Source organism: Aspergillus niger (assembly GCF_000002855.4).
Source record: "Aspergillus niger supercontig An12".
Taxonomy (NCBI): domain Eukaryota; kingdom Fungi; phylum Ascomycota; class Eurotiomycetes; order Eurotiales; family Aspergillaceae; genus Aspergillus; species Aspergillus niger.
In genome coordinates this window covers 1,323,423-1,345,881 of record NT_166527.1, presented here as the reverse complement: position 1 = coordinate 1,345,881, position 22,459 = coordinate 1,323,423, and the positions used below count along the sequence as shown (strand labels likewise).

General features: G+C 49.3%; 9 protein-coding genes and 1 non-coding gene across 10 annotated transcripts; 5 read left to right on the top strand and 5 right to left on the bottom strand.

Annotated features, from left to right (window-relative positions):
• Positions 1–300: 300 nt before the first annotated feature.
• On the top strand, positions 301–2,496 carry An12g05440 (uncharacterized protein; the record flags this gene model as incomplete). The annotated part of the gene is made up of 4 exons (XM_059750904.1): positions 301–741; positions 775–1,201; positions 1,259–2,313; positions 2,389–2,496. The coding sequence occupies 4 exons, from the start codon at positions 301–303 to the stop codon at positions 2,494–2,496; spliced, it is 2,031 nt and encodes a 676-aa protein (XP_059604472.1).
• Positions 2,497–3,126: 630 nt separating this feature from the next.
• An12g05430 (uncharacterized protein) lies at positions 3,127–3,764 on the bottom strand (the record flags this gene model as incomplete). Its single annotated transcript, XM_059750903.1, has 2 exons — positions 3,127–3,309; positions 3,351–3,764. 2 exons carry the CDS (start codon positions 3,762–3,764, stop codon positions 3,127–3,129), a joined length of 597 nt encoding a protein of 198 aa, XP_059604471.1.
• Positions 3,765–4,279: 515 nt separating this feature from the next.
• Positions 4,280–5,364, bottom strand: An12g05420 (uncharacterized protein; the record flags this gene model as incomplete). The annotated part of the gene is made up of 2 exons (XM_001395573.3): positions 4,280–4,330; positions 4,582–5,364. The coding sequence occupies 2 exons, from the start codon at positions 5,362–5,364 to the stop codon at positions 4,280–4,282; spliced, it is 834 nt and encodes a 277-aa protein (XP_001395610.3).
• Positions 5,365–5,702: 338 nt separating this feature from the next.
• 5S rRNA lies at positions 5,703–5,821 on the top strand. Its single transcript, XR_009468039.1, has one exon. It is a non-coding gene; the product is annotated as a 5S ribosomal RNA (ribosomal RNA).
• A 195-nt stretch (positions 5,822–6,016) lies between these two features.
• An12g05400 (uncharacterized protein) lies at positions 6,017–7,942 on the bottom strand (the record flags this gene model as incomplete). The annotated part of the gene is made up of 4 exons (XM_001395572.1): positions 6,017–6,204; positions 6,336–6,859; positions 6,934–7,695; positions 7,746–7,942. The coding sequence occupies 4 exons, from the start codon at positions 7,940–7,942 to the stop codon at positions 6,017–6,019; spliced, it is 1,671 nt and encodes a 556-aa protein (XP_001395609.1).
• A 724-nt stretch (positions 7,943–8,666) lies between these two features.
• Positions 8,667–10,051, top strand: An12g05390 (uncharacterized protein; the record flags this gene model as incomplete). Its single annotated transcript, XM_059750902.1, has 5 exons — positions 8,667–8,723; positions 8,875–9,250; positions 9,302–9,388; positions 9,467–9,661; positions 9,759–10,051. The coding sequence occupies 5 exons, from the start codon at positions 8,667–8,669 to the stop codon at positions 10,049–10,051; spliced, it is 1,008 nt and encodes a 335-aa protein (XP_059604470.1).
• A 517-nt stretch (positions 10,052–10,568) lies between these two features.
• On the bottom strand, positions 10,569–12,939 carry An12g05380 (uncharacterized protein; the record flags this gene model as incomplete). Its single annotated transcript, XM_059750901.1, has 8 exons — positions 10,569–10,929; positions 10,999–11,029; positions 11,115–11,212; positions 11,289–11,458; positions 11,571–11,714; positions 11,823–12,192; positions 12,308–12,554; positions 12,651–12,939. 8 exons carry the CDS (start codon positions 12,937–12,939, stop codon positions 10,569–10,571), a joined length of 1,710 nt encoding a protein of 569 aa, XP_059604469.1.
• Positions 12,940–13,742: 803 nt separating this feature from the next.
• Positions 13,743–15,266, top strand: An12g05370 (uncharacterized protein; the record flags this gene model as incomplete). The annotated part of the gene is made up of 4 exons (XM_001395569.3): positions 13,743–13,994; positions 14,054–14,386; positions 14,440–14,981; positions 15,047–15,266. 4 exons carry the CDS (start codon positions 13,743–13,745, stop codon positions 15,264–15,266), a joined length of 1,347 nt encoding a protein of 448 aa, XP_001395606.3.
• Positions 15,267–15,765: 499 nt separating this feature from the next.
• On the bottom strand, positions 15,766–17,630 carry An12g05360 (uncharacterized protein; the record flags this gene model as incomplete). The annotated part of the gene is made up of 3 exons (XM_059750899.1): positions 15,766–16,260; positions 16,342–17,168; positions 17,243–17,630. 3 exons carry the CDS (start codon positions 17,628–17,630, stop codon positions 15,766–15,768), a joined length of 1,710 nt encoding a protein of 569 aa, XP_059604468.1.
• A 1,054-nt stretch (positions 17,631–18,684) lies between these two features.
• An12g05350 (hypothetical protein) lies at positions 18,685–21,912 on the top strand (the record flags this gene model as incomplete). The annotated part of the gene is made up of 10 exons (XM_059750898.1): positions 18,685–18,850; positions 19,018–19,170; positions 19,474–19,573; positions 19,823–19,932; positions 20,257–20,388; positions 20,475–20,606; positions 21,054–21,150; positions 21,366–21,435; positions 21,597–21,764; positions 21,847–21,912. The coding sequence occupies 10 exons, from the start codon at positions 18,685–18,687 to the stop codon at positions 21,910–21,912; spliced, it is 1,194 nt and encodes a 397-aa protein (XP_059604467.1).
• Between the last annotated feature and the right edge of the window lie 547 nt (positions 21,913–22,459).

The following is a 22,459-nucleotide window of genomic DNA, read 5'->3' as shown; positions in this document are numbered from 1 at the left end:
AGTGCTGATAAATGATCGTCAGCCGGATCAGACCCTTGCAGGTTACTCCAACGGCGAGTTCTCCAACTGCTGGGATGATCCGCGATAAGAAGCAATAACCAACTTGATTGGCGAGAGCATGCAAGGGAAGCCCTTGTTATCAACCACATCCCGTTCTCGAGCAGCATCGGCCGTACTCGACGGCAGATATCATGGCAATTTATGATAAGCCTATCGTTCTCCAGCGGGGTTTATATCTCAGCATCAGACAGCTGCATGCAACAGGTTACATCAATCCACATCACCCTGTCAAAACCCACAATGTCTCACGAGCTTCGAGTCCTGCCCCCGGGTGCGGGCTATGGAATCGTCATCGGCATTGGTGGCATCTTTGCCCTTTTTATGCTCGGTATCTCCTGGCTACAGAATCGCTATACTCAGTTCTCCACCCATCGCGCCGAAGAATTCAACACCGCCTCACGATCCGTCAAGCCGGGCTTAATCTCCGCTGGCATTGTCTCCTCCTGGACATGGTCGGCTACACTCCTAACCAGTTCGACTTTTGCATATTCCTATGGTGTCTGCGGACCCATGTGGTACGGTGCTATCGGCACCCTGCAGATCCTTCTGTTTGCCCTGATTGCGGTCAAAATCAAAGCCAATGCACCGGGCGCACACACCATGCCGGAGATTGTCCTCGCTCGACACGGCAAGATTGCTCATCTCACGTACCTGTACAATGGCCTGGCTACGAATATGCTGGTTAGTGCGTGTTTGGTGCTAGGTGGCGCACAGGTGGTGGCGGCACTCACGGGGATGAATGTGTATGCTGCCAACTTCCTTATTCCTGCCGTAGTCGCGGCGTATGTTATCGTCGGTGGATTGCGCGCGACTTTCATCGCGGATTATACTCATACTGTTATTCTGTTTATCGCGATATTGGTGTTTGGGTTTTCGGTCTCGGCTACGAGTGACCTCATTGGAAGCCCTGGAAAGTTGTACGATTTGCTGCAGGAGGCGCCGCGGAATATGCCGATTGATCGGAATACTGATGGGTCGTATCTTGCGTTTCGGTCCGTTGGTGGTCTGATCTTCGCGGTTGACATATTTGTCTCTGGGTTCAGTACTGTCTGGCTCGATCAAGCCTATTGGCAGCGAGCAATTGCGTCGCGACCTGAATCTTCCGTGAAGGCATACATGCTAGGAGGTGTTGCATGGTATGGTGAGTATCAGGGTCTTCAAGAATTCCATGTCTTTTACTGGATACTGATAACCTTAGGCATTCCGTTCGGCTTTGCTACGGCCATGGGTCTTGGTTGCGCGGCTCTTACCAACAACCCAGCCTTTCCCACATACCCCAACCCATTATCAGCTTCTCAAGTCGACGCCGGACTTTCCGCCCCAGCAACCGCAATCACCCTCCTAGGGAAAGGCGGCGCCGTGCTCATGCTCATCCTCCTGTTCATGGCAGTGACTAGTTCCACATCCGCTGAACTCATCGCTGTCTCCTCCCTACTTACCTTTGACGTGTACAAAACCTACATCCGCCCGAACACTGACTCTGCGACACTCGTGCGCGTCAGCCATTGGGGCATTGTCATCTACGCCATCATCCTCGCCGCGTTCTGCAGTATTCTCAATGCCGCAGGCGTCAGTCTCACCTGGTTACTAACAGTGCTGGGAGTTATCGTCGGCGGAGCAGCAATTCCCGTGGGACTTATTCTGCTCTGGGACCGCATGTCCACTGTTGCGGCTATCGCAGCTCCATGGATTGGATTTGGCTTGGGTATCATCGTCTGGTTCATCACTTCGTGGAAGCGATCGGGCGGCATCAGTGTTGCGACGACGGGCGATGCCACAAATGCCGTAGCTGGAAACTTGGCCTCGTTTGGGGTGGGCACTATTTCCGCTGTGCTTTTGAGCTTGATATTTCCAGGAAAGCACAGACACGACACGTCGGCAACGAATAGTATCACAGGAGTCCCTGTTGAACCAGAGGAGACCTCAACAGAGGCATCAGCCAAGAAGGATAATGATACCGCAATACTCACAACAATGGCAACCCCGACTGACCCCACAACGCAGCCGAAGAACGATATAATTGAGTACCTCGAAACCGAGACCATTGAGCCCATGGATCCTGCTCTGGTTAAGAAGGCGGAGCGATTTGCTTGGACAGCGAATGCTATTTTTATTGCGATTGCAGTGATACTTGTTCCTTTCACTTTGTTCGGGACGAGGTATGTGTATAACAGGGAGTTCTTTACGGGGTGGGTTGTCGTCTCCTTTATTTGGGTCTGGGCGAGTGTGCTCATTTGTGTGATATATCCGGTGGTAAGTGGTCACGCTTCGGAAAAATGATGCCGTGGAAGAATAGAAGAATCCGCTGACTGATAGATGACAATACAGGTTGAAAGTGCAGGTGCTTTGCGGGATATTTCGAGGGGAATATGGGCGGACACAAGGGCGGTTTTGGGGCGTAGGAAAGAGAGACTGCGAACTGAGCAGCCCGTGTGAAAGTCAAAGGAACATTGTAGATGTAATATGAGCACCTGTGAATTTCCAGTTACAGTTAGTTTTGCTGCTCTCAGCTTAGTCGCCCAATACACTATACTGTCATCAACGCCGGTCACCTCCTGCAAGTATGTAAGAAGCTCCCGCATGTGCACCAGTTACACTTCAGAATTCCACATGACTGATAGTCTCCTTCGCCGACACCACTCCGCCCCTCCCAAATGTTAAAGAAATGCCCTTCTCAAATGCTTGCTGTCGAATACATCATGTATACACCGAAAGAGATGAAAATCGTGATCACGCTACCGGCAGAGGTAATGGTATGTAGGAGATGCGCCAGTGTCTATATAACGGGGTCACAACTGTGCCGGAATCAGACAGTATCCCTCAAGTGCAAAGCGACCAACATCCAGCCGCAATAATCACGAAGAAAGAAAGACACATTAGAAGGTTTTGTTTAGCTTTTTGAAACCGTCCTTCATCCACAGTCATCAATTTGGGGCTAAATTCAGAGGCAATGTTGCCACTTGGAAATTCCGTATTTGGTATCGGTAGGTCAAGGAAGCTGCATAGAGGTACCCTTTTACGTGTAAGCCATGTATCACTTGAGCGCCTGAAGGATAGGAGATCTAATCAGCCATCATTCACGGACCAATCGAGATAATCTCGGTTGTTGGCTTTCAATATCAATTCTAAACCCTCGTAGTGATTTCGATACGCTTTCTCGGCATTCTTTTCAAAGTCGCCCCTGAAAAGAAGTGTTTGATGTCCAAGACGAGTCAGCCACACGCCCCAGAATAATTCTGCATGAACCAACTAGCCATCCAATATAGCCAACTTTGCATCATTGGTAATACCGATGCGCGGAAGCTCTCTTTCCAAGCCTGTATATCACGACGCCGGTTCAGAATGACTTTGGCGTCGGGGTATGCCTGGAGAAGTTCGCTTGCAAACCAAACCGTAGGAACATCGGTAGAAGCATCCATGTCACCGAGAAGTCGATCAAAATAAAGTTCTCGAATAACCTCTGGGCTTGGCATACGTTTTTGTAGCTTCAGCAGTAATAGTTCGCAATAGAGAGCGCTGTGGTTTGGATGATGAAGCCACCACTCGAAGCCATGTGCCACTCCGCCAAATCCAAGGGTTTCGAGGGCGCCTTTGAGTGACTCCGTTCCACTTCGAGGAAGGCCGAGACATATCACTCGTAACGGCCTCGACCGTTTCGGTTGTGGCTCAGGTAATCGATATATACGCTTGAGGATTGATAGCATTTTGGCGAGGCTAGTTGTTTTTTAACGCAGTGCGTTGCGTTGTAATTGGAAAGCGAAGAAGCAAAGCTGACAGCGGGGTGTAACTCGCTCATAAGATGAAAAACTAAAACAAGTTGTGGACACGTCATTTGTTTCGTGATTTAATCAGATGTGATAGTTAGGCGTCCAATGCTCTTTTGTGCAGTAAAGCGACAGATGTCAGCCCGGGAATCATCGGTCGCTCTCTTCACCATAGTTTCGCGACTCTTCCACTAATTCTGATTTTGTATGTATGACATTTCGTGGTCAAACTCGGAATATTTTAGAAAACCTAACGCTGAAATATGAAGATTTCTCATTGGGGATGCAGGTAAGGACGGTCACTGCTCAACACAGCCACCGTGATAGGGTTTAGGACACCCCAAACCCAGCTTTGGTTACCCGTGGGCGGACCCAAAAAGTGAGAACCCAACCCGACCCGAGATTTGGCGAGGCGGTGAATGGTTACCGACATCTCTATGCAAGGTTAAATGAAGTCATATGCTTCCATTTTCACGCATGATGGGTGGTCTGGAGAAGCAGATATACTATAATATTTATTAGACTTCCTCTCATTTTAGATTAACTTATAAAAGTCTGGTTGCTCTAAACAGAGGTACATAAAGCCCGTTTTACATGCAACTGGCGGACACTATATTGAAGCTTTGATTTCTTTTTTACGACAGGGATATATATCTGACATGGTTCACAAAACTAAAGTAAATAAGCCTCCCACTTCCTTTTTTACCAGACTGAGGGCACCCACGTCTCAATTCCGAATTGCACGCACCCGCCTCACCTTAAGGAGTCTATCGTACTCCCACCCAATCCACGAACCGATGCCCACGCTCGCCTGCTCGACCAACCGCGCAAACGCATCTGCTTCATCGCCCTCGTAGCCTTTCTCTCGGCGATATGCCCTCGCACTGTTATGCCAAACTAGCGTTTCCGTTCCAGGAACCACCGTCCATCCCCAAGGCCTCTGCACCCGGGGTAGCACCATTAGATCACCCTCGTCATCCTCTGACATGTCTTCGACCACCGAGACCTCCTCAAAATCTTGGTACTCTATCATGTCAAACACTGAAGTGATACAATTCTTCTCACGCTCCAGTAGAGACCGGGAAAAGGCGATGCGCGGGAACGCAGGCGGGCTGGTCTCGTAATTCAGGCCTTCATATTGGGGGGCAAAAGCCACATCGGGACCTTCCATAAGAAATTCGAGATACCGACAGTCCGGCACGTATAGGGTGTCGGAAGCCGGCCGAAAGGGCCGCGTGAAGTGGAAGCCATCGGGGGTCCAGTGGACGAGGATGGTCCCCGCTTGCTGATGCAGCCAGTTTTGCGCTACGGAATGCGCCTCATGATTAACCAGGAAGGGAGGCACGTCTACTCTCATAGTGATAAGGCGCGAGAGGTTGAAGCTAAGATGGAATCTATCCTCAGACACAAGGTGGGCTTCCCAACATCCCTTTTTGTAGATGTACAAGCCTTGATGGACGGGCGTGGGGAGGGAGTGTTGCCAGATGGAGAGGCGGAGTTCGGTGGGAAGAAGGCTAAATCTAGAGAAATTGGCGGACATGGTTGGAGATTCCAGACTCAGCAAGATGATAGGGTGGGAATGCGAAGGGGGTCTAATGAAGGACGAAGAGGATGGTTGAACACGGATTAAGGCAAAATGGATATGCCTGTCTTAGTCGAGATCTGGCCAGATCAGAAATGCCGATTGTGATGAAAATCTGGATTTCTCACCACCAGATAAGCCTTTCTGCGGGCCGGGCTGAGTAGAGCACCTGCAAGGCTAAAGGTTACCTGATAGATCGTATTTCAAATGATACCAGTCACCCGTGTCATACTCTCCTTTGCCTAATTAGATATGTGGAAAGACTCTATATAATTTGAGTCAATAACCGAATAAACACATACGACCACAGGGTGTGGAAAACAGGGCTTCCCGTCCGCTCAGCCGTACTTAAGCCACACGCCGGGAGGTTAGTAGTTGGGTGGGTGACCACCAGCGAATCCCTTCTGTTGTATGTTTTTTGCTTTTTTCTCAACATTTTTGTATCCCTTTAGCCTGGTCAGTCATTCCCAGCGTCTTTGTTAAAGTCCGAAAATGCCAAGAATGGGTCCCAACATCGAAGAGAGAGCCAAAATAAACCCGACAGTACTTCCGATGCGATTATGATTTCTTTAGTTTGCTTCAAAGCACACATTACAATAACACAGTGTAACTAGCAACACCGGCGGATACGGAACGGCACTTTGGTCACCGGCTTGCGGACTCCGAATCCAAATCGACGTGAGTCAAAGTGCGGAATCGGCTCCAGAAGCTCCACATCGAACATGGTGACCATCATGGCAGTCGTGAGCAACATGATCCGCTTGGCTAGAAGACGGCCGGGACATGCATTCTGTCCTCCTATATCGTGATGAATTGTCAGCTGGGCTCAGGTCCAATACATTCGAGAGGCCATGGATGATCGGCATGTCACCTTCGGGGTGCAACAGAAAACACCCTCATTCTAGAAGACGAAGACTCGGCTCACTTACCTCCATAAGGAATCCAGATACCTTCTAGCCCCTGCACGGTGAACTGTTCGCCAGTACTAGATGAATCTTTGTCTCTAATCTGCTCCTTCATAAATTCATACGCAGCTGACGATGGCTTCAAAGGCCCACTTTGTGGGTCGAGCGGATCGACGAGAAAGCGCCGCCCCCAAAACGTGTCGAGTGGGTACTGCCCGTCTCGCGTGTTCCACACTTCTTCATCAGTGTGCGCTAGTGCAGTGTTGATCAATATCAATTTATCGGGTTGGATGACACCTTTTCCAATCTCTAAGGGCTGCTGTGGGGAACATCGAGGGATGTGGATTTGGACCCCATACCGTAGGGTCTCGGCGTACAAGGACAGTAAGAGGGGTTTTTTGCTGATTTTGTCCATGTTGTAATGCAGAGATCCAGATTCGGGCTGGATGCTGTCCTGCAGTGAAGAGCGAAGTTCGGCTACAACGGAGCTGTCACTATATACATGGGTGCAGAGTGTCATTGTGGATGGGACCACGTTTGTAATAGAGCTACATGAAGTAAGATGAAAATTAAGTTAGTTTTTTGTCCAGCTCGGAGGGAATTGGCAGAGAATATCACTTACGCCCAAATCAGAGCAAGATCAGTCGAAGCTACCGATCGAAGATCTTGCTCATCGATCCCCAGAAGCATTTTATGTCGCTCGCGCATCATCGCCGACCCCCAATAAGGATCATCTTCTTCAACGTCGGCACTGTGCCTAGCTGAGAGTTCAGTGGCTCGTTTGTGCCACTTCATAATTTCACTAAGCACTTTGTCGCGTAGCCGATAGCCCTCAGGGATCATCCAAGAAGGCAAGCGCTTGGCCATAGACATAATATACCTATCGTATTTCCATAACGTTCGATGGAAAACCGGACTCTCAGTTAGTAGGAGCGGGCCAAATAGGGTCTCCAGAATTGCTGCTCCCAAGTGGTCCTCGAAAAACTCCGTCAGATCGTCCACGTATGTCCAGGTAGGCCCTGTCGGCACAGCATTATCCAACGAGGACTTTATGGCTGCATCAAAACGCTCCGTCGTATGGCTGAGGCCCTTTCCAAGGAGTCCATGGAAAAGGTTTTCGTGGGTATGGTAGCCAACACGGCGATTGGATGGTATCCTACTGCCAGGTATGGGCCGTTCCCGGGAGCCCGACGTGTCTGAGACGTAGACATCGACGGCCTTCTGGTCCATTCCGCAGCAGTACTTGAGTACCACTCCATAGGCTCGGGTAACAGTGAGCTTCGGGTTGCTGAAGATCGAGCTTATGTTTTTATGTCCTTGGACTAAATAGACCTCGTCTCCCAGCAGGCCTACACGCAGTGGCCAACGACCCTGGCAGAACCGACTGTTTGCTGTTTAGCATGAGAATATGAAAGCAGTGATGAAGTGGCTTACGAGGCCCGAATGAAGAAATTGGGTCCATCAAATACGAATGAAAAGGTACTTCGCAGAAATGGTATTGTGTAGGGCAAGGTCAGCGGTGCAGCGGCAGGCTTCTTATTCAACACTCGTGACCGTGCAGACAAAGCGCGCAGGATGAAGAAGATTAATGCAAGGGCAGCGGCAGCGCCAGGAATGATAGCGGTATTCATTGTGTGGAAAGTCAAAATGTGTAATTTTTGCGACTAGCTTTCTAGCTGGCACTTACAACTATTTAATCGGCTGTTTCACTACTGCCAAGTTTCGAAAGAAACCACCTGAGCAGAGGCATAAGCGAAATTCAGTAGACAAACCAATAGTCCGGATAACGTGGAAAAAAATAGAATTGTCTTGATGGGGAAAAAAAAGTATTACGAAAACTTAAGAGTGAGAAATAAGTGGCAAAATGTAATGAACAAATGAAACCACAAGGGAAAGGAATGATAAGGCTGAATAACTACAGGTTGTCTCATGCAAGCATGGCGAAAGTTCATCCTGATTCTGATATAAGACCTCATGGTGGCTGTGAGCTTGGGCTCACCAAGGTCCGAGAGCCCTTCCCGTCCCTTCACACCATATAGTCACTGTCCTAATGGATGAAGACCAAGATGGATCCCTGACTGGAAGGATGAAACTGCAAGGCTTCCAAGTTTAGCCCCCATCGTCGGTCCGGGTTTGGTTACATTAGGGCTTACTCTGCAGCATTGGTCTCCTGCAGAAGAGACACATGCAGTAAGCCGTCATTGCCGCGTGAACAGCGAAGTGTTTCCAGGCTGAGAAGGAATCCCCGCCTTCTTCCATGAACGGCGAATTAATTCTAGATTGTCTTTTATCAGTCTGCCTTCCTCTGACTGCTCGAAAATTCCAGGTAGTACAGGTATTCCATTCTGATCCACCATGGCCGGGAGCGCTTTCACATTCTTTCATGCTAAGGTCTCAAAATCGACATTTCTGGTAAGTGACATCAAGGTTGGCCGTGGAAGCATCTACCGGCTCCGCACTCACACTTTCTGGTCGGGCATAACAGGGCCTACTCTGGACATTCACTTGCACCTCCTTCCTTTTCGTCTTGTTCCGTGTGGTTGTTCGATATGGATCGTTCAAGCGCCTCTACCTGGATGACTTCTTTGTGCTGCTAGCATGGGCAATCATGTTGACTACCGCCATCATCTGGCAAATCGAGGGGCAAGTGCTGTATGAAATGTATGCGATCAGTGAGGGCAAGCAGCCTTACACCCCGGATATTCTACCAAAGTTCGGGAAGTTCATGCGTTTCGTCGCCCCACTCACCATTCTGTTCTACTCGGGATTATGGTGTGTCAAATTCTCATTCTTAGCCTTCTTCTACCGGCTTGGTTCCAAGGTCAAGAGTCATCGGATCTGGTGGTATGTGGTCTTGTTTTGCACCGTGGCTGTCTGGATGGCCTCGGTCGCGGATATCGACTACCGATGCAGTTTTGGGGGTTTGGAATATACCATGAGTGAGTCTATATCTCCATCACGAGAGCAAATAGCAGTACTGATATAATCAGCCCAATGCTCCAACCTCTACCATGTACACTTTGAAAACCGCACATTTTGGGCGAACTGTGCCGGGGATGTGGTTACCGATCTTATGAGTGAGTAGTCCTTACCCTTTCCTCTGCCGACCATAACTATAGGGAAACGCGGCTAATTTGGTCCTTTGCTCTCCTCAGTTTTATCAATCCCCGTGCTCATCCTCTGGAAAACACGTATTACTTTCACAAAGAAGCTTGTCTTATTGAGTGTCTTCTCCGTCACGATTATCGTCATGGCGATCGCCATTATCCGAGTCGTCGTCAATACCTCCCTTGATGAACCCGTCGATATCTCCTGGTTATATCTGTGGAGCTTTATTGAAATGGGAACCGGTATGTTCAATCACCACCACATCGAACACCCCATTTTTTATTACCAAATATTCCTCTGCAATTTCTTTATTCTGAGGTCTCGCTAACCTTTCCCCAGCGATCATAATCTCCTGCGTCGCCTCCTTCCGTCAGCTCTTCGTGACATCACAAAACCAACATCTCTTCGGCAAAGTCGCGTACCACCCACCCAATAACCCTCTCCTCAACAGCATGCGGAATGGCTATAGACGCACACAGTCCGGTCCGGGAGTCGAGGGAGATGGTTCGTCTCAGAGAAGCGGTACTGCTCCGAAGATACTTCCCTTGGACCTTGTGCATGTGCGAAACGAATTTGATGTTGAGAGCGCGCCGGCTAGTCGAAATCATTCTCGTGAGGATCCATGGAATTAAGGACACCGGTTGACGGGAAGATAGGATGATGTGTAAATGGACCCGGCTTATAGTTGAATTATTATAACATGTTTGGTTGGTTGGTTAGGAGTGAACATTTGTTATTGTGAATATAAATATAAATCTATTTCTTGTTCATTGTTATCTTAATACGCCCTTACATTTGGATTATCTTGCTTTGTAAGACGTGACATGGATATTTAACTCAAGGGCTTCAACATAAAAGCTTTGGCTTAGGTACTTGCTCGAAGACGGAGGTTTTCCGGAATATATTGGACGACCGCTATGGATGAACCCATTATTTTTTTTTTTTTCTCTTTTTGTTTTTGGGATGCTAACATAGTCCCCCTTGATACAATTCAAATGAGCAACTATCTACTATTCGTAGTATACAAACAAACCAACCCAACCCGTATGTATTGCAGTTTTGGTCTTTCTATCGACTGCCTAGGTACCATCACACCCACAAGATTCCATTCATACTACTAGTCACTAATACCGGATACCTGCACCTACCTCACACCGACGACCCCTTCTCAACCTCAGTAACCCCCACCTCCTGCTTTACAATCTCCCTCTGCCCCTCCTCCTCCGCCTGCCTATCTCTAGCCACCCGTTTCGCATCCAACCACTCCATCCCCAAAGTGAACGGCACCGCGGCTGCCACTAGCGCAACTGACAAGATCATAGTGCGCGAAATTCCCTCATTCCAGATATCGCGCAGAAACGCTAGATCTGCTGCCGTCGGCGCTAAGGCCTTTAGATTAGCGGCGCCAGCCTCGAAGACATCCTTGCTGGTCAGCCCGGGGATTTGGCCATTGAGCTTTTCTGTGAGGGTGCTGAGAACCACAGTCTGGCCCATGGCGATGGAGATGACTCTGCAGTGAGCGTTAGTTTGGATTCATTCACGGCGGGGGGTGCGCTAAGACGAGGGGGGTGTTACGTACCCGCCTAATTGGTAAAAGAGGACGGCGATGGCTGGTACTGCGGTTAGCTTGGAAGTTATGGCTGATTATCGGAGAATTGCGATGGTGGGGACGAGGCTTGGTAGAACTGCACGTACCATTACCCATTGCAAGGTCTTCTGCACTGTGCCATGTTTGGAAAGATTGAATGTCAGCTTGGCTTGGCTCCGCGTTTTCCGCTGTCACTCGGGGAATTCTATTTGCGGAGATAGCAAACGTAACGATGCATAAGCTGGGGGTGGGGGCAGATCGACTGTAGCTGAGATACTTACGAAAGGGTTACTTGTATGGCAGTGTAGGGGAGCTGCATGGCTAGTCCCAGGCCAAGGCCAGTGACGACCAGATAAGCCGCCCATTGTACCGTGCGGGTGTGCGGGTGTAACTGCGTCAGGAGGGCCGTTCCCACGATGCAGATCAGGTCGCCGGCAAGGATGTAGGGGACCTGAAATGTAGAAAGTAAGCGAGAGGTAGAAGGAGGGTCGCCTAGAGTAGTTTGGGGGCCATTGAATGAAGAGGGGGAGAGCGAGGCTGGATGGCCTTTTTCGTTCACTCACATAATGACCCCATTGTTTGACCACAGCCCCGATAATGACCAATGCGACCATCTCTGTTAGCATCAGGGGGATGAAGTTGACCCCGCTGGAGACGGGACTTATTCCGTGCACGGCCTCGAAATAGAACGGCAGGAAATACGTATCCTGAGGCTGTGTAAGAAAGATTATCGTGTATGCGGCAGGGATTCTTTCTAGCTAGGCTTTCTAGCCAGGTTCGAGGATGGGGACGAGCAAGACAGACAGCTGGCTTACCAGATAAGTGGATCCACCAAGAAAGAATAAAACTATGGCACTGGTGAAGACGCTCCGGCGGCAGATAACCCTCAGGGTGATGAGGGCCCGCTCCTGACGCTTCCACTGGATGAAGATGAAGACCAGAGCTAAAGCAGCTGAGCCGACGAGCAGACCAATCACGGTAGAAGAGGACCAGGGTTTAGTCTGACCACCCCATTGTAAGGCTAAGAGTAAGCAACAAACTGCAGCGAGGAAGAGGGCACAACCAAGGAAATCCATGCTGCCCAGTTTTGCGCGCAGCGGTAATTGTTGATCCTTGGTTGCCTGACCTTTGATTCGGAGAAAGAGGGTCAGCCCGCCAAGGACAACGGCACCGAATGGCAGGTTGCTGAATCATACCAAGATACCCACAACGTTAGCTGAAGAGTGGAGATGATCAGACTTTCACGGGTGTGGGGGAGGGGGAATGGAGAGGAGAGTGGGGGATAAGAGAATGTGCTTACATCCAGAAACACCATCGCCATGTGGCGTGTTGAGTGAATGCTCCACCCAGCGGGGGTCCAACACAGACCGTTATGACAAACACGCTAATGACAATTCCCATGTACAGCGGTCGCTTCTCCAGCTGCACCACCTGTCCAATGATGCTAAGAGCACCCTGTAACACGCCAGCGGCCCCAAGGCCAGCGACGGCGCGACCCACAATAAACATGGGCGATGAGTTGGCTGCTGCGCACAGAATTGTGCCCACTAGGGATCAGATCGGTCAGAAATAAGCTTGTTCTAAAATTGCCGACAACCAAAGAAAGAGCGGACGAAAGGAGCAAAGTGCCGCTAGTCGCTCACCCTCAAAGATGATTATAGACAGCCGATAGACAATATCTGTGGGGAAAAGACGATAGAAGCATCCATAGACTGGCTGAAATGCGGTCACTGTAAGCAAATAGCCGGTCCCATACCAGGCCACATCGTCCAAAGCTCGGAAATCGGAGGATATTTGCGGCAGAGCCACATTGATGATATTGGTATCCAACGCAATGAGGAAAGACCCAAAGAATAAACAGGTAATCACGATGCCGAGTCTCCATCCAGTGAGGTATTGTGCATTGTCGCTGGGATCGTTCGTGGCAGGCATCGCGGCGGTGGTCGTGGTCGTGGTGGTTGTGCTCGACACGGCTTTTTTGGACTGAGTTGAGGCTGAAAGGAAATCATCTGCATCGCTGTTGGGACCAGGTGAGTGGACGATGGATATTAAACAGGTGAACACCTCCTTGGGTGTCGGGGTATATTTCCTTGTAATTGAAGATTGCAGGGAGGATGAGATGACACAGCCGAGTCCGGACTCGGTCTCAGATGGCCTACCCTCCTCTAACACGTCTACTGGGATCGGCACCTTGCATTAATCAAATACCGCCGCGTGCTGAGTTTCGCCTATCACATCCAAGGACCACGGAACGGACCGTATGCCCGAATACATTATGCAGACAATTGCCATACGTAAGTTACGCACCACGCCAAGTTGTCGCGGCTGTCATGCGGCCAAGTAGGGCTGTGCCGTAGATTTTCCCGGCGAGTGAGGGGTAAGCAATCAGTCTGACAGCCTTGCAAGAGCCAAGTCTGAACTCAATGGCTACTTATCTTATTACACCTGGAATCACGAGTGTATAATGAGCTTGGATGTGTTATTGGGGGCCGAAAAGATGACACTCCGGAGGACAGGAAATAAGTAGTATCCATCGTCACTGCTGGCCTGTTTAATTAGTAGCACCTAAATTCCTTTCCCTTGTTGTCCACATCTATACTTCATATAGCATGAAAATGGCATATCGATTCATTACCTCCCGGGGTTTCCCTACGCGGTCTACCCAGCTGCGGCCTTACTACCAACGTTTGCCATCTCTTCATTCTCAATATGCTTATCCGCGGGCTTATTCTTCGATGCCCAAGCCTCCCACGAATGAAGTCACGCAATTGCTTGAAAAAGTTCAAAGTACAACCAAGGTCTTCCTAGATTTTGTGAGAAGCCAAGGCCTTCCGGAGCCATCCTACCAGAATGGCGATGGCCTCCACCCCGCTCAGCCACTGCCTCACGAAGTGCAGGAGGCGAGGGAGGGTGCCATTGAAGCAACTTACGAGCTTCACCACCTCATGTTAGGTCCGCTGGGGCTACTGTTTAGCTGCCCTGGGGAGGTGTGTTTCCCCTCTCCGATCCAATTGCAGCTGCCCGTAATTAACGTCGAGGTACACAGCAATTAATGTTGCTAAGCCTGCAATACATCTATCGCTACCAAATCGCCACGCACGTACCCTTGGATGGAACCACGACTTTTGAAGAGTTATCCAAGGCCACAGGGTTGGGACAAAAAGATCTCACCCGCTTCCTCCGCGTAGCAATCAGCCGCCATGTCTTCTGCGAGCCCACGAAAGGAACGATCGCACATACCGCTGCATCCAAGCTCCTAATTAATAATCCCATGGTTGAAGCCTGGATTCAAAATATCGCCCAGGAGTTCTGGCCCGCATTCACCCGTACAGTCGAAGCAACAGAGAGATGGCCCGGGTCCGAAGAGCCCAATGAGACCGTAAGTATAACCCCATCTCTCCATCCCGCCAATATACGTACTGAACCTTATAGGGTTACTCCATCGCCCACGGCACCACCTCCCACCCATTCGACGAAATCCGTAAAGACCAACGCCGCCACCAACAATTCATCACCGCCATGCGATTCTCCCACCTCCACCCAGTGTACCATCTCTCCCATCTCCTGAACAACTACAATTTCAATCGCACAAGCACCACGACCAACACAACAACAATCGTCGACGTCGGCGGCTCCAACGGCGAAGTCAGCATCGAGATCGCCTCCCAATACCCCAACGTTCAATGCATCGTGCAGGACTTACCCGACACCATTGCCGGACTGGCCGCCAACGTTCCACCCGCTCTCTCTGAACGAGTGACGGGCATGCCGCACGACTTCCTAGAGGTGCAGCCCGTGCACGGCGCAGATGTCTATCTCCTACGATGGATTCTGCACGACTGGTCAGATAAATATGCCATCCAGATTCTGCGGAATTTGACACCTGCGTTGAAGAAGGGTGCGAGGGTCGTGGTTAATGATGTTTGTTTACCGGCGCCGGGGCAGGTGGGACCTATGACGGAGCGGTATTTTCGGTGAGTGGATGATTAGTTGCTTATGCTTCCAGTGGGGTTTGTGTTAAATACTAACTGCTTGCCAGATACATGGATATTTCGATGAAGGCTTTCAATAATGCCCGGGAGCGGGATGTCGAGACGTGGGAAAGTCTGTTTGTGGAGGCGGACTCGCGGTTCCGGTTCTTGGGGGTTTCGGTGCCGCCGGGGCGAGGATGGCTATTATTGAGGCGGAGTGGATGGGGGAGTGATGGTCATATTGTAGTGACTTTACGCAGTCTTTATTTGTATATCTTGGGAATTTAATTTGAAATGTCAAGTTGAACTAAGGAATCGGCTGCGGATCAATTTCCCTGGTGAAGAAAACTGCGAGGCCTATTATCGTATCAATTGATTCGATGTTGTGCTGAGAGAGGAGAATAAAACTACCTATAGAGACGGAGATGGGTTACAGGGAAGATTGTGGATTATCGGACCTTGTCCCGGTAAGCAAATGTTAGGATCTACGTTGAGAAAAATATATAAACCCAGTCCATGAAAACATTCTTGTTGGACACACCAGTTTGTCTTGGTGGTAATCATTTGAAAAGACCTTGAACTTCAAGCTCCTCAAGTGCTCAATTAGATCAATCACAATTTTCCCCATATATAACAATTGTAATAACATATCCCACACAACATTACCTTGATATATGCTACATTAGGGCCCGAAAATACCGGCAACAAAACCACACCGCAGCGATATAGTATAACATTTATCTTCAATTACACCCCCACCCACAACTTTTACCTAGATAGGTGAACCTTAGGCCACCCGAGAACACGCCAAACGTACCTGATCAGCGTTCGTCATGCGCAGGAGCAATTGCAAATCCACGTCTTGCGTGGTCGCCAAGACCCTCGCGCGTGTCTCCTTGGGGCTTTCGCCAGGGTTGGCAACTGGGTGCACCCGATGACTCCGGAGGAGAGCCGCCATGACAGCCACAAATTCAACTTGGGAAAACTTGTTCCCGGGGCAGTTTTGAGGTCCGTCCGACCATGGGAAATAAGTAGAGCGGGATGGGGTGATGATTGCCTCCGAGGCATCGCCAGAGGCAGATTTGGTTATCCAGCGGAACGGCTTCCATGTCAAGGGGTCCTCCCAATATTGGGGATGGATGTGCATGTCAAGAAGACTGGGGTGGACTCCAACGTGAGGAGGGATCATGATGTCTCTGTCGCCCAGTCTGAGTGATTGGGGCTCGTCGTTGGTCCATTTCGGGAGGGATACAATTGGCGGGAAGAGGCGGAGGGTTTCGAGCTATGGAACGGGGGTTGATTGTTAGTGATCAATGAGAGCAGAGCACGGAAACAGAATTGGAATATGTGTGGGTAGAGATACCAAGACAGCGCGACAACGAAGCAGCCGTGGGAACAGTTCACCGTAGTGCTCCTTGATATTGTCTTCATCAAGCCCGTCTAGCTCCTCAGCCACCCAGTCTTGAACTTCTGGATACGCGGCAAGTAGAAGCAAGCCAAAGCTCAAGGTATTGGCGGTTGTATCATGCCCTGCAAAGTTGATAACGAAGATGTTCCCGAAAATCTCATCCACCGTCAGCCCTTTGGGTGGTGAGCCACTTGTCTTTGTTTTTCCCTCCCCATCCACCTTCTGCTTCAGGTCCATGGCGCGAACAAATGAAGTCATCAGGCCTCCGCTCCCCGCACTTCCGGTGTTCAATGCTTTGGTTTCTTCGTTCAGCATTTGGACCATATAGTTCTTGAAATCGGTGGCTGCTTTGCCAAGATGATGCCATGACTCGGGTGCAAAAGGCAGAGTGAGTAGTTTGCGAGGCATCACCATCAGGAGGATACAGTTATCCAGCACGGTCTGAAGCGCGTCGCGATATCCCTCTGATTCATCTTCCGAAGTGGCAGGGGATTCGGACTTCACTTGGTGATCTTTGGCACTCTGGAAAGGGAACGACTTGCGGAATCCCGTGGCGGCGAGGACGTTCAACGAGAGGGTCCGCGGATCCTTTGCAACACTAGGAATGTGACCATCCGCAGAAGAGTCCCAAACCTGCAGCATTTGGCGTGTCTGTTCTACACTCTCATCCCACACAAAGGACATGGCGTTTTCGTTGAACGGCGTGGCTAGGACCTTTCGGTGCCGGGGCCAATCATTCCAACTTGCTGTCGAGATGCATGGTCCGTACACCTCCAGTACCTCTAGATGCCGAACCGGGTTAGCAATTCCAGATCCAAATAGTTTTGCAATATTCAACATGGAAATCCGGACATACTGTACATTTGACTGGGTCGGATGAAGTCCGTACGCCGCTGGAAAATATCATGAATTGCATTTGGATCGGCGACGTTGATGTAGATATCGCGAGGGGTGACCAGCGCCCACATGGGACCGTAGCGTTTATGAGACTCGCCGCGATCGGCAAAGTACCAGCCCCGGCGCGAGTAGCGACCGAAGCTGTAATTGCGCCAATTGATAGGGAGTTTGTTCAGCCAAGGCCAGATAATGGGTTCGAAGACCATCCAGAGGACATTTTGAGGGTCGATATAAAGGCGCACCAAGGGGATCCCCATGCTGGAAGCACGACGGTAGTTGATTTCCATCGTCACCATGCTCCATGCTAGGTAGGCGAGGGCGAGCAAGCCCAATGCTTCGAGAATCATGGTGATGGCCAGTAGAATAATCGACCAGAGCAGAGAGGAATGGAGAGGGGGATTAAGGAAGGTACTGCTATCTGGGGTGTAGAGCGGAATTGAGTTGGGGGAGTTCTTTTGTCAAGGATGAAAAGCGAGTGGTGGATGGGGAGATCGGGGACGCGAATGAGAAAAGTTGCGGAAGACAGGAAGGAAGACGAATGGATAGCTAAGAAGGAAAGATTCCTTGCTCCCATTCATCACATCCCATTGGCTCATGATGCACGCAGCCTTGTCTACTTACTACCTGCGTGAGGTGGTCATGAAACCTAACCCCCTGCAAGGATATGTGATGGTACCATTGGCCATGAGACGCTCCCCATCATTCCTAGTGTGGGAAAGGGAGACGCAGTGGAGGAATCATAAACGGAACAAACAAAGAAAAGGAACGGCCTCGAATCGTACAAGGTTGATACTGAGTCTTACGAGGTGCTTACTAGTGCTTACTCGACCCCTCATGAGCGGGTCTGGATTGGGCTGATTGATGGCCGACGCTAAAAGCGGGATTCCACCATCGATCAGGGTTGGTGGGGAGAGGTGCCACAGTCTCATGTCTGATGCCTGGGCCAACGCTTATCATTCCGCCTGATATAGTTGAGTTCTAATATAAGGAACAATTGATGGGTATGCTCAGTCTGATTGTCCATAATAAACGCGATTCACTGTATCCGTGGGGAACGGGAAGTTGCTAGGATTCTGTCCCATCACTTGTAAAATGTACCAAGGGTCGGGGCAGGAGCAGGAGGCTCTGCACTGCTTTTCTTATTACAGCTTTTCATCGTCTGGATTTCCTAATTATTCACCATTACGTCGGATTTCCTTAGCATTCTGTTCGACGTGTCAGCACGTTGCAGTAACCCAAAATATTAACTGAGCCAGATACTTTTGCTTTGTTCTTTCTTCTTTCTTTTCTTTCTTTTCTTTCTTTTCTTTCTTTTCTTTCTTTTCTTTCTTTTCTTTCTTTTCTTTCTTTTATTTCTTTTATTTCTTTTATTTCTTTCCTGCAATAGTACAGCTCAATAAAATGGGACTGAATACAACTCTAACATGTATACATGACTCGCCATCCCTTGTTGATGACCAAACGGAAGATGATGCATTAGGGGCAGTACAGTCCGGGAGCCATCGAAGACTAGCCGCTGCGATGCATAGCCTCAAGGCTGTTGCTCCTGCCCGTTACAGAATCTACAGTAGATTCCAGTATGATTCAGTACAATAAGATATCTCCTTAAGGCTTTAAGCCCCCAATGTCCTGCAGAAAGCGTGTGTGATCATGCAGTAATATTCAGCCTTTCTGCATGCATCTACTCAGCGTGTGGCATGACACACGTGCGTGTGTTGTCTTGAATATGCGGAGTGTCTACCGGTCAGATTCATTCAACATTCGAAGGCTCAACTTGCCCGAAGTCCATCCGCGCATGCTGTATTGAGGTCGGTTCACAGCCACAGAGAGTTTCGACATATGGAGAAACACGCTTGAGTATGGCCACTCCTCATCAAGCCATTCTTGGTGTGATTTCTTCATTCCTTTAGCCGACAAAGCCAGGCTTCTATTCTATAGCAAAATCTTTATGCGCTTGACTGATGTAATTTCACCGAGAATGCTTAACCACTCTCCCTGAAGACTTCTAAATGTCCAGCTACAGGGCGAGACTATCGCCGACATGTTTTAACAATACGAGATTAATGTGAGGTGATATGGTCGATTCGTTTCTGCTCATTTAGCAAGGCTCTTGTAGTGTTAGAAGACGGTCTTTTCATGGGTAGAAAAGTTGGCGCGTAGCAGATATCAATACTCTCAGTTGAATTATAGAATCCCCAAATGATGGTGCTACACTCACACTTGTTCTCAGTCGAAATTCGGGTAAGACTAACGGGAGAGGATCCACGCGACAAACACCCCGTGCTGGAGGGTAACGGGATTGAATGATGTAGCCATTGAGATACTACTCGCCAATCAATTCGTTAGGCTGCAATGTGCAGCACAGTTGTATTGTTCAAGACTTGGCCATTGGCACTGCCGTCGCATGGAAGATCTGGAACAGGCTCATTAGTTGTAAATTTACTTAGTAGAGGTGTACAAGCCGTTGGATTCAAAAGAACGAGCAACTATCCCTACTCCCGAAAGCCGTCATGAATGCGTAGACTTATTGAAAACTCAGGACATGTTTGAGGCCCTCAGAGCGGCCTGAGGACCATCCAGATCCGACAATCAACTGGGCATTATCATCAGCCCTGAAGCCATACACAATTTTGAGTCTTTCTGCATCTGGTGGGAAAATCCGACAATTCTCGCAATATCTTGAGCGCTGCTGCAATAAATCACATGTTCCAAGAGATGACCTAACGCCATCGAGGTGTTGGCTCTTGCATCTTACAGCTATCACCGCGCACTGACGCGTGAGGTGCAAATCGACAAATTCCGCAGCGCACATAATGATCAAGCCTCATGTTTTTGCATACTTTACTGGGATAATTATGGAAGGTAAAACCATAATTGCCACGAACTGCATGAAAGCGTATCATTCTATACAACTGGAGCTGAGCCTCCGAGTCTCCTAATAACCTGTGGGAGGAAGTGATCTTGATCAAACAGTCATAGAGAGAACAGGGTTCGGCAACCCTGGCCTCGATGTCGGGAGACGGAGAAGAACGATTTTGTCCTGTCACCTACGTCATGGTGACATTAACGAGGCGCCATTGAGAAACAATGATGGCTGCTTATTTGGTTAAATATGTGAGTGCTCTCGGTTGGGGAAGGGGGCGCAATTTCGATATAAGATGATGTGGCATAGTTTTGATGGCTTAAGGTAGAGATTACTAACACCGGTGCTTTGAAAAACACAGTGTTTTCTGTCTCACAAGCTATCCTTGCAGCGCACGTTGGGCGCAAAAGAGAAATCTGTGGCCACTGGGGACAATATCACTTCTCCGCCTCACGTTCTGGTTACTACTTCATGCTGATATGACCCCTCGCACTCACTGCTCATAATATAACGCTCCTGTTCCCTGCAGCCGGAATACATTTCTGCATTTCTACAAGTCTAACCTACGTGGCCACTATTAGGCTTCGTCACAGAAAAAAGAGAAAGGATAGATGACCCTTGACGTCTTATCTAAGATGTCCCAACGAGGACCGTCAATACGAAGGCCTCACAACTCTTATCAGAATTCTTAGATAAGTAATTCACATAAATAGAAGTCCCATACTCCGTCTCCGGAGGCAACCCTCCCTGCGCCCATGTATATTATACCCAAAACACGACTAGAAATGTCATTACGGTGGGTGCTGCGCGACCTAACGAGCAAGGATCCATCGATGACCGGCGCAAGCTACTATAATAATATTGGTCACTGAGTCACAACGACGGCTTCCGACTATTTCGCCGCCAGCCCTATGGTTCCCTAGAGGAGGAGGTGGTGGTGCTGCGGCCGAGCCACCCCTTGCCGCCAACGCAGCAACCATAGCATCTTCATCTTTGGTCTCTACGTGTGGATGACGATGCAGTGTCATGCGATAACAGCCTTGACGAGACTCTGTCTTCGGTAACCAAGAAAAGTGAATCTGTCACATATAAGTTCTTTTGATTTGGTGTTCAGGTTCATCTTTGGGACTGAGCTATGAATAACGGGTCATGAAGCCTGGGACTTCATGGAACCGCAGTCTACACCCTTAGTTCTTCCAGGGGGTGTGTGGTGTATCAGTTTTGTGGATGGCGATGTGCCGTTGCCGACTTCAAGGCCACGGAGTCCTCTGGCCCTCAAACAGAGTAGGGTAGTGAGTCTTTTCTGGTCCTGAAATGCATTTTAAATTGCTGACAAGAGTAAAGGCCCCAAGGCACGCCACTTACAGTCTTCAGCTAGATATGCCGCTAACGTGGAGAAAACCTGAGCGCTAACCCTCAACCTGGAGGCTCATAGGTCATGGGGTGAAAGGAGACGATGATACATCTCAGCGGGCCACCTTCTCAACCGGCAGTTTTTCGTATTGGGAAGTTTTCTGTGTCCATCGGCGTGGTCAGGATACGGGGAAATGGGACTCCTGGCACAGTTGTAAAACGGTCGGGTGTCATTTCTTCTGAAGATGGGAACGTCCCGTGCACGGTAGGTACGAGCGATATGTTTGTTACCCTTCAACCCCATGAGTGTTACCCTTCAACCCCATGAGGCTTTTGTTCATGTTGAGGAGCTCGAAATTGAACTGGGTTTACCGGAAGACGCTCGGCTTGGGAAGGGTGTGACTGGGGAGTAAAGGAAGATCATATCAATACAATCGTCGATCCACCGGACAACAACGGACGGCCAGGAAGGCTGATACCAGCTTCCGATACACTGTAGCTTATGGTTATCGAATGAGAGGAGCGATAATCAATAGTGAGCACTTCAATCAGTTCAGTGAGGCATCAATCAGTAGCGGCTCGGTCTAACAACACTTTCTTGTCCAACAGGTACCTTAGACACTGCCCGAATGCACTGAGAAAACAATATACCGCCAAATGAAGAGAGCCGCGAGAAAATCATGGGAACAGGGCAAAAAAAATGAAAATGAAAAACATACAACAGAAGGGATTCGCTGGTGGTCACCCACCCAACTACTAACCTCCCGGCGTGTGGCTTGAGTACGGCTGAGCGGACGGGAAGCCCTATTCTCCACACCCTGTGGTCGTATGTGCTTGAATTTGTTCGTTACAGACACATAACATTCTCTGAAAGTAATCAGGTCTTTAATTCATCGCCTTTGCTTTTATGGCTAGTCTTGGTTGACATAAATGTACAATATAGGCAGGAATATTAGGACG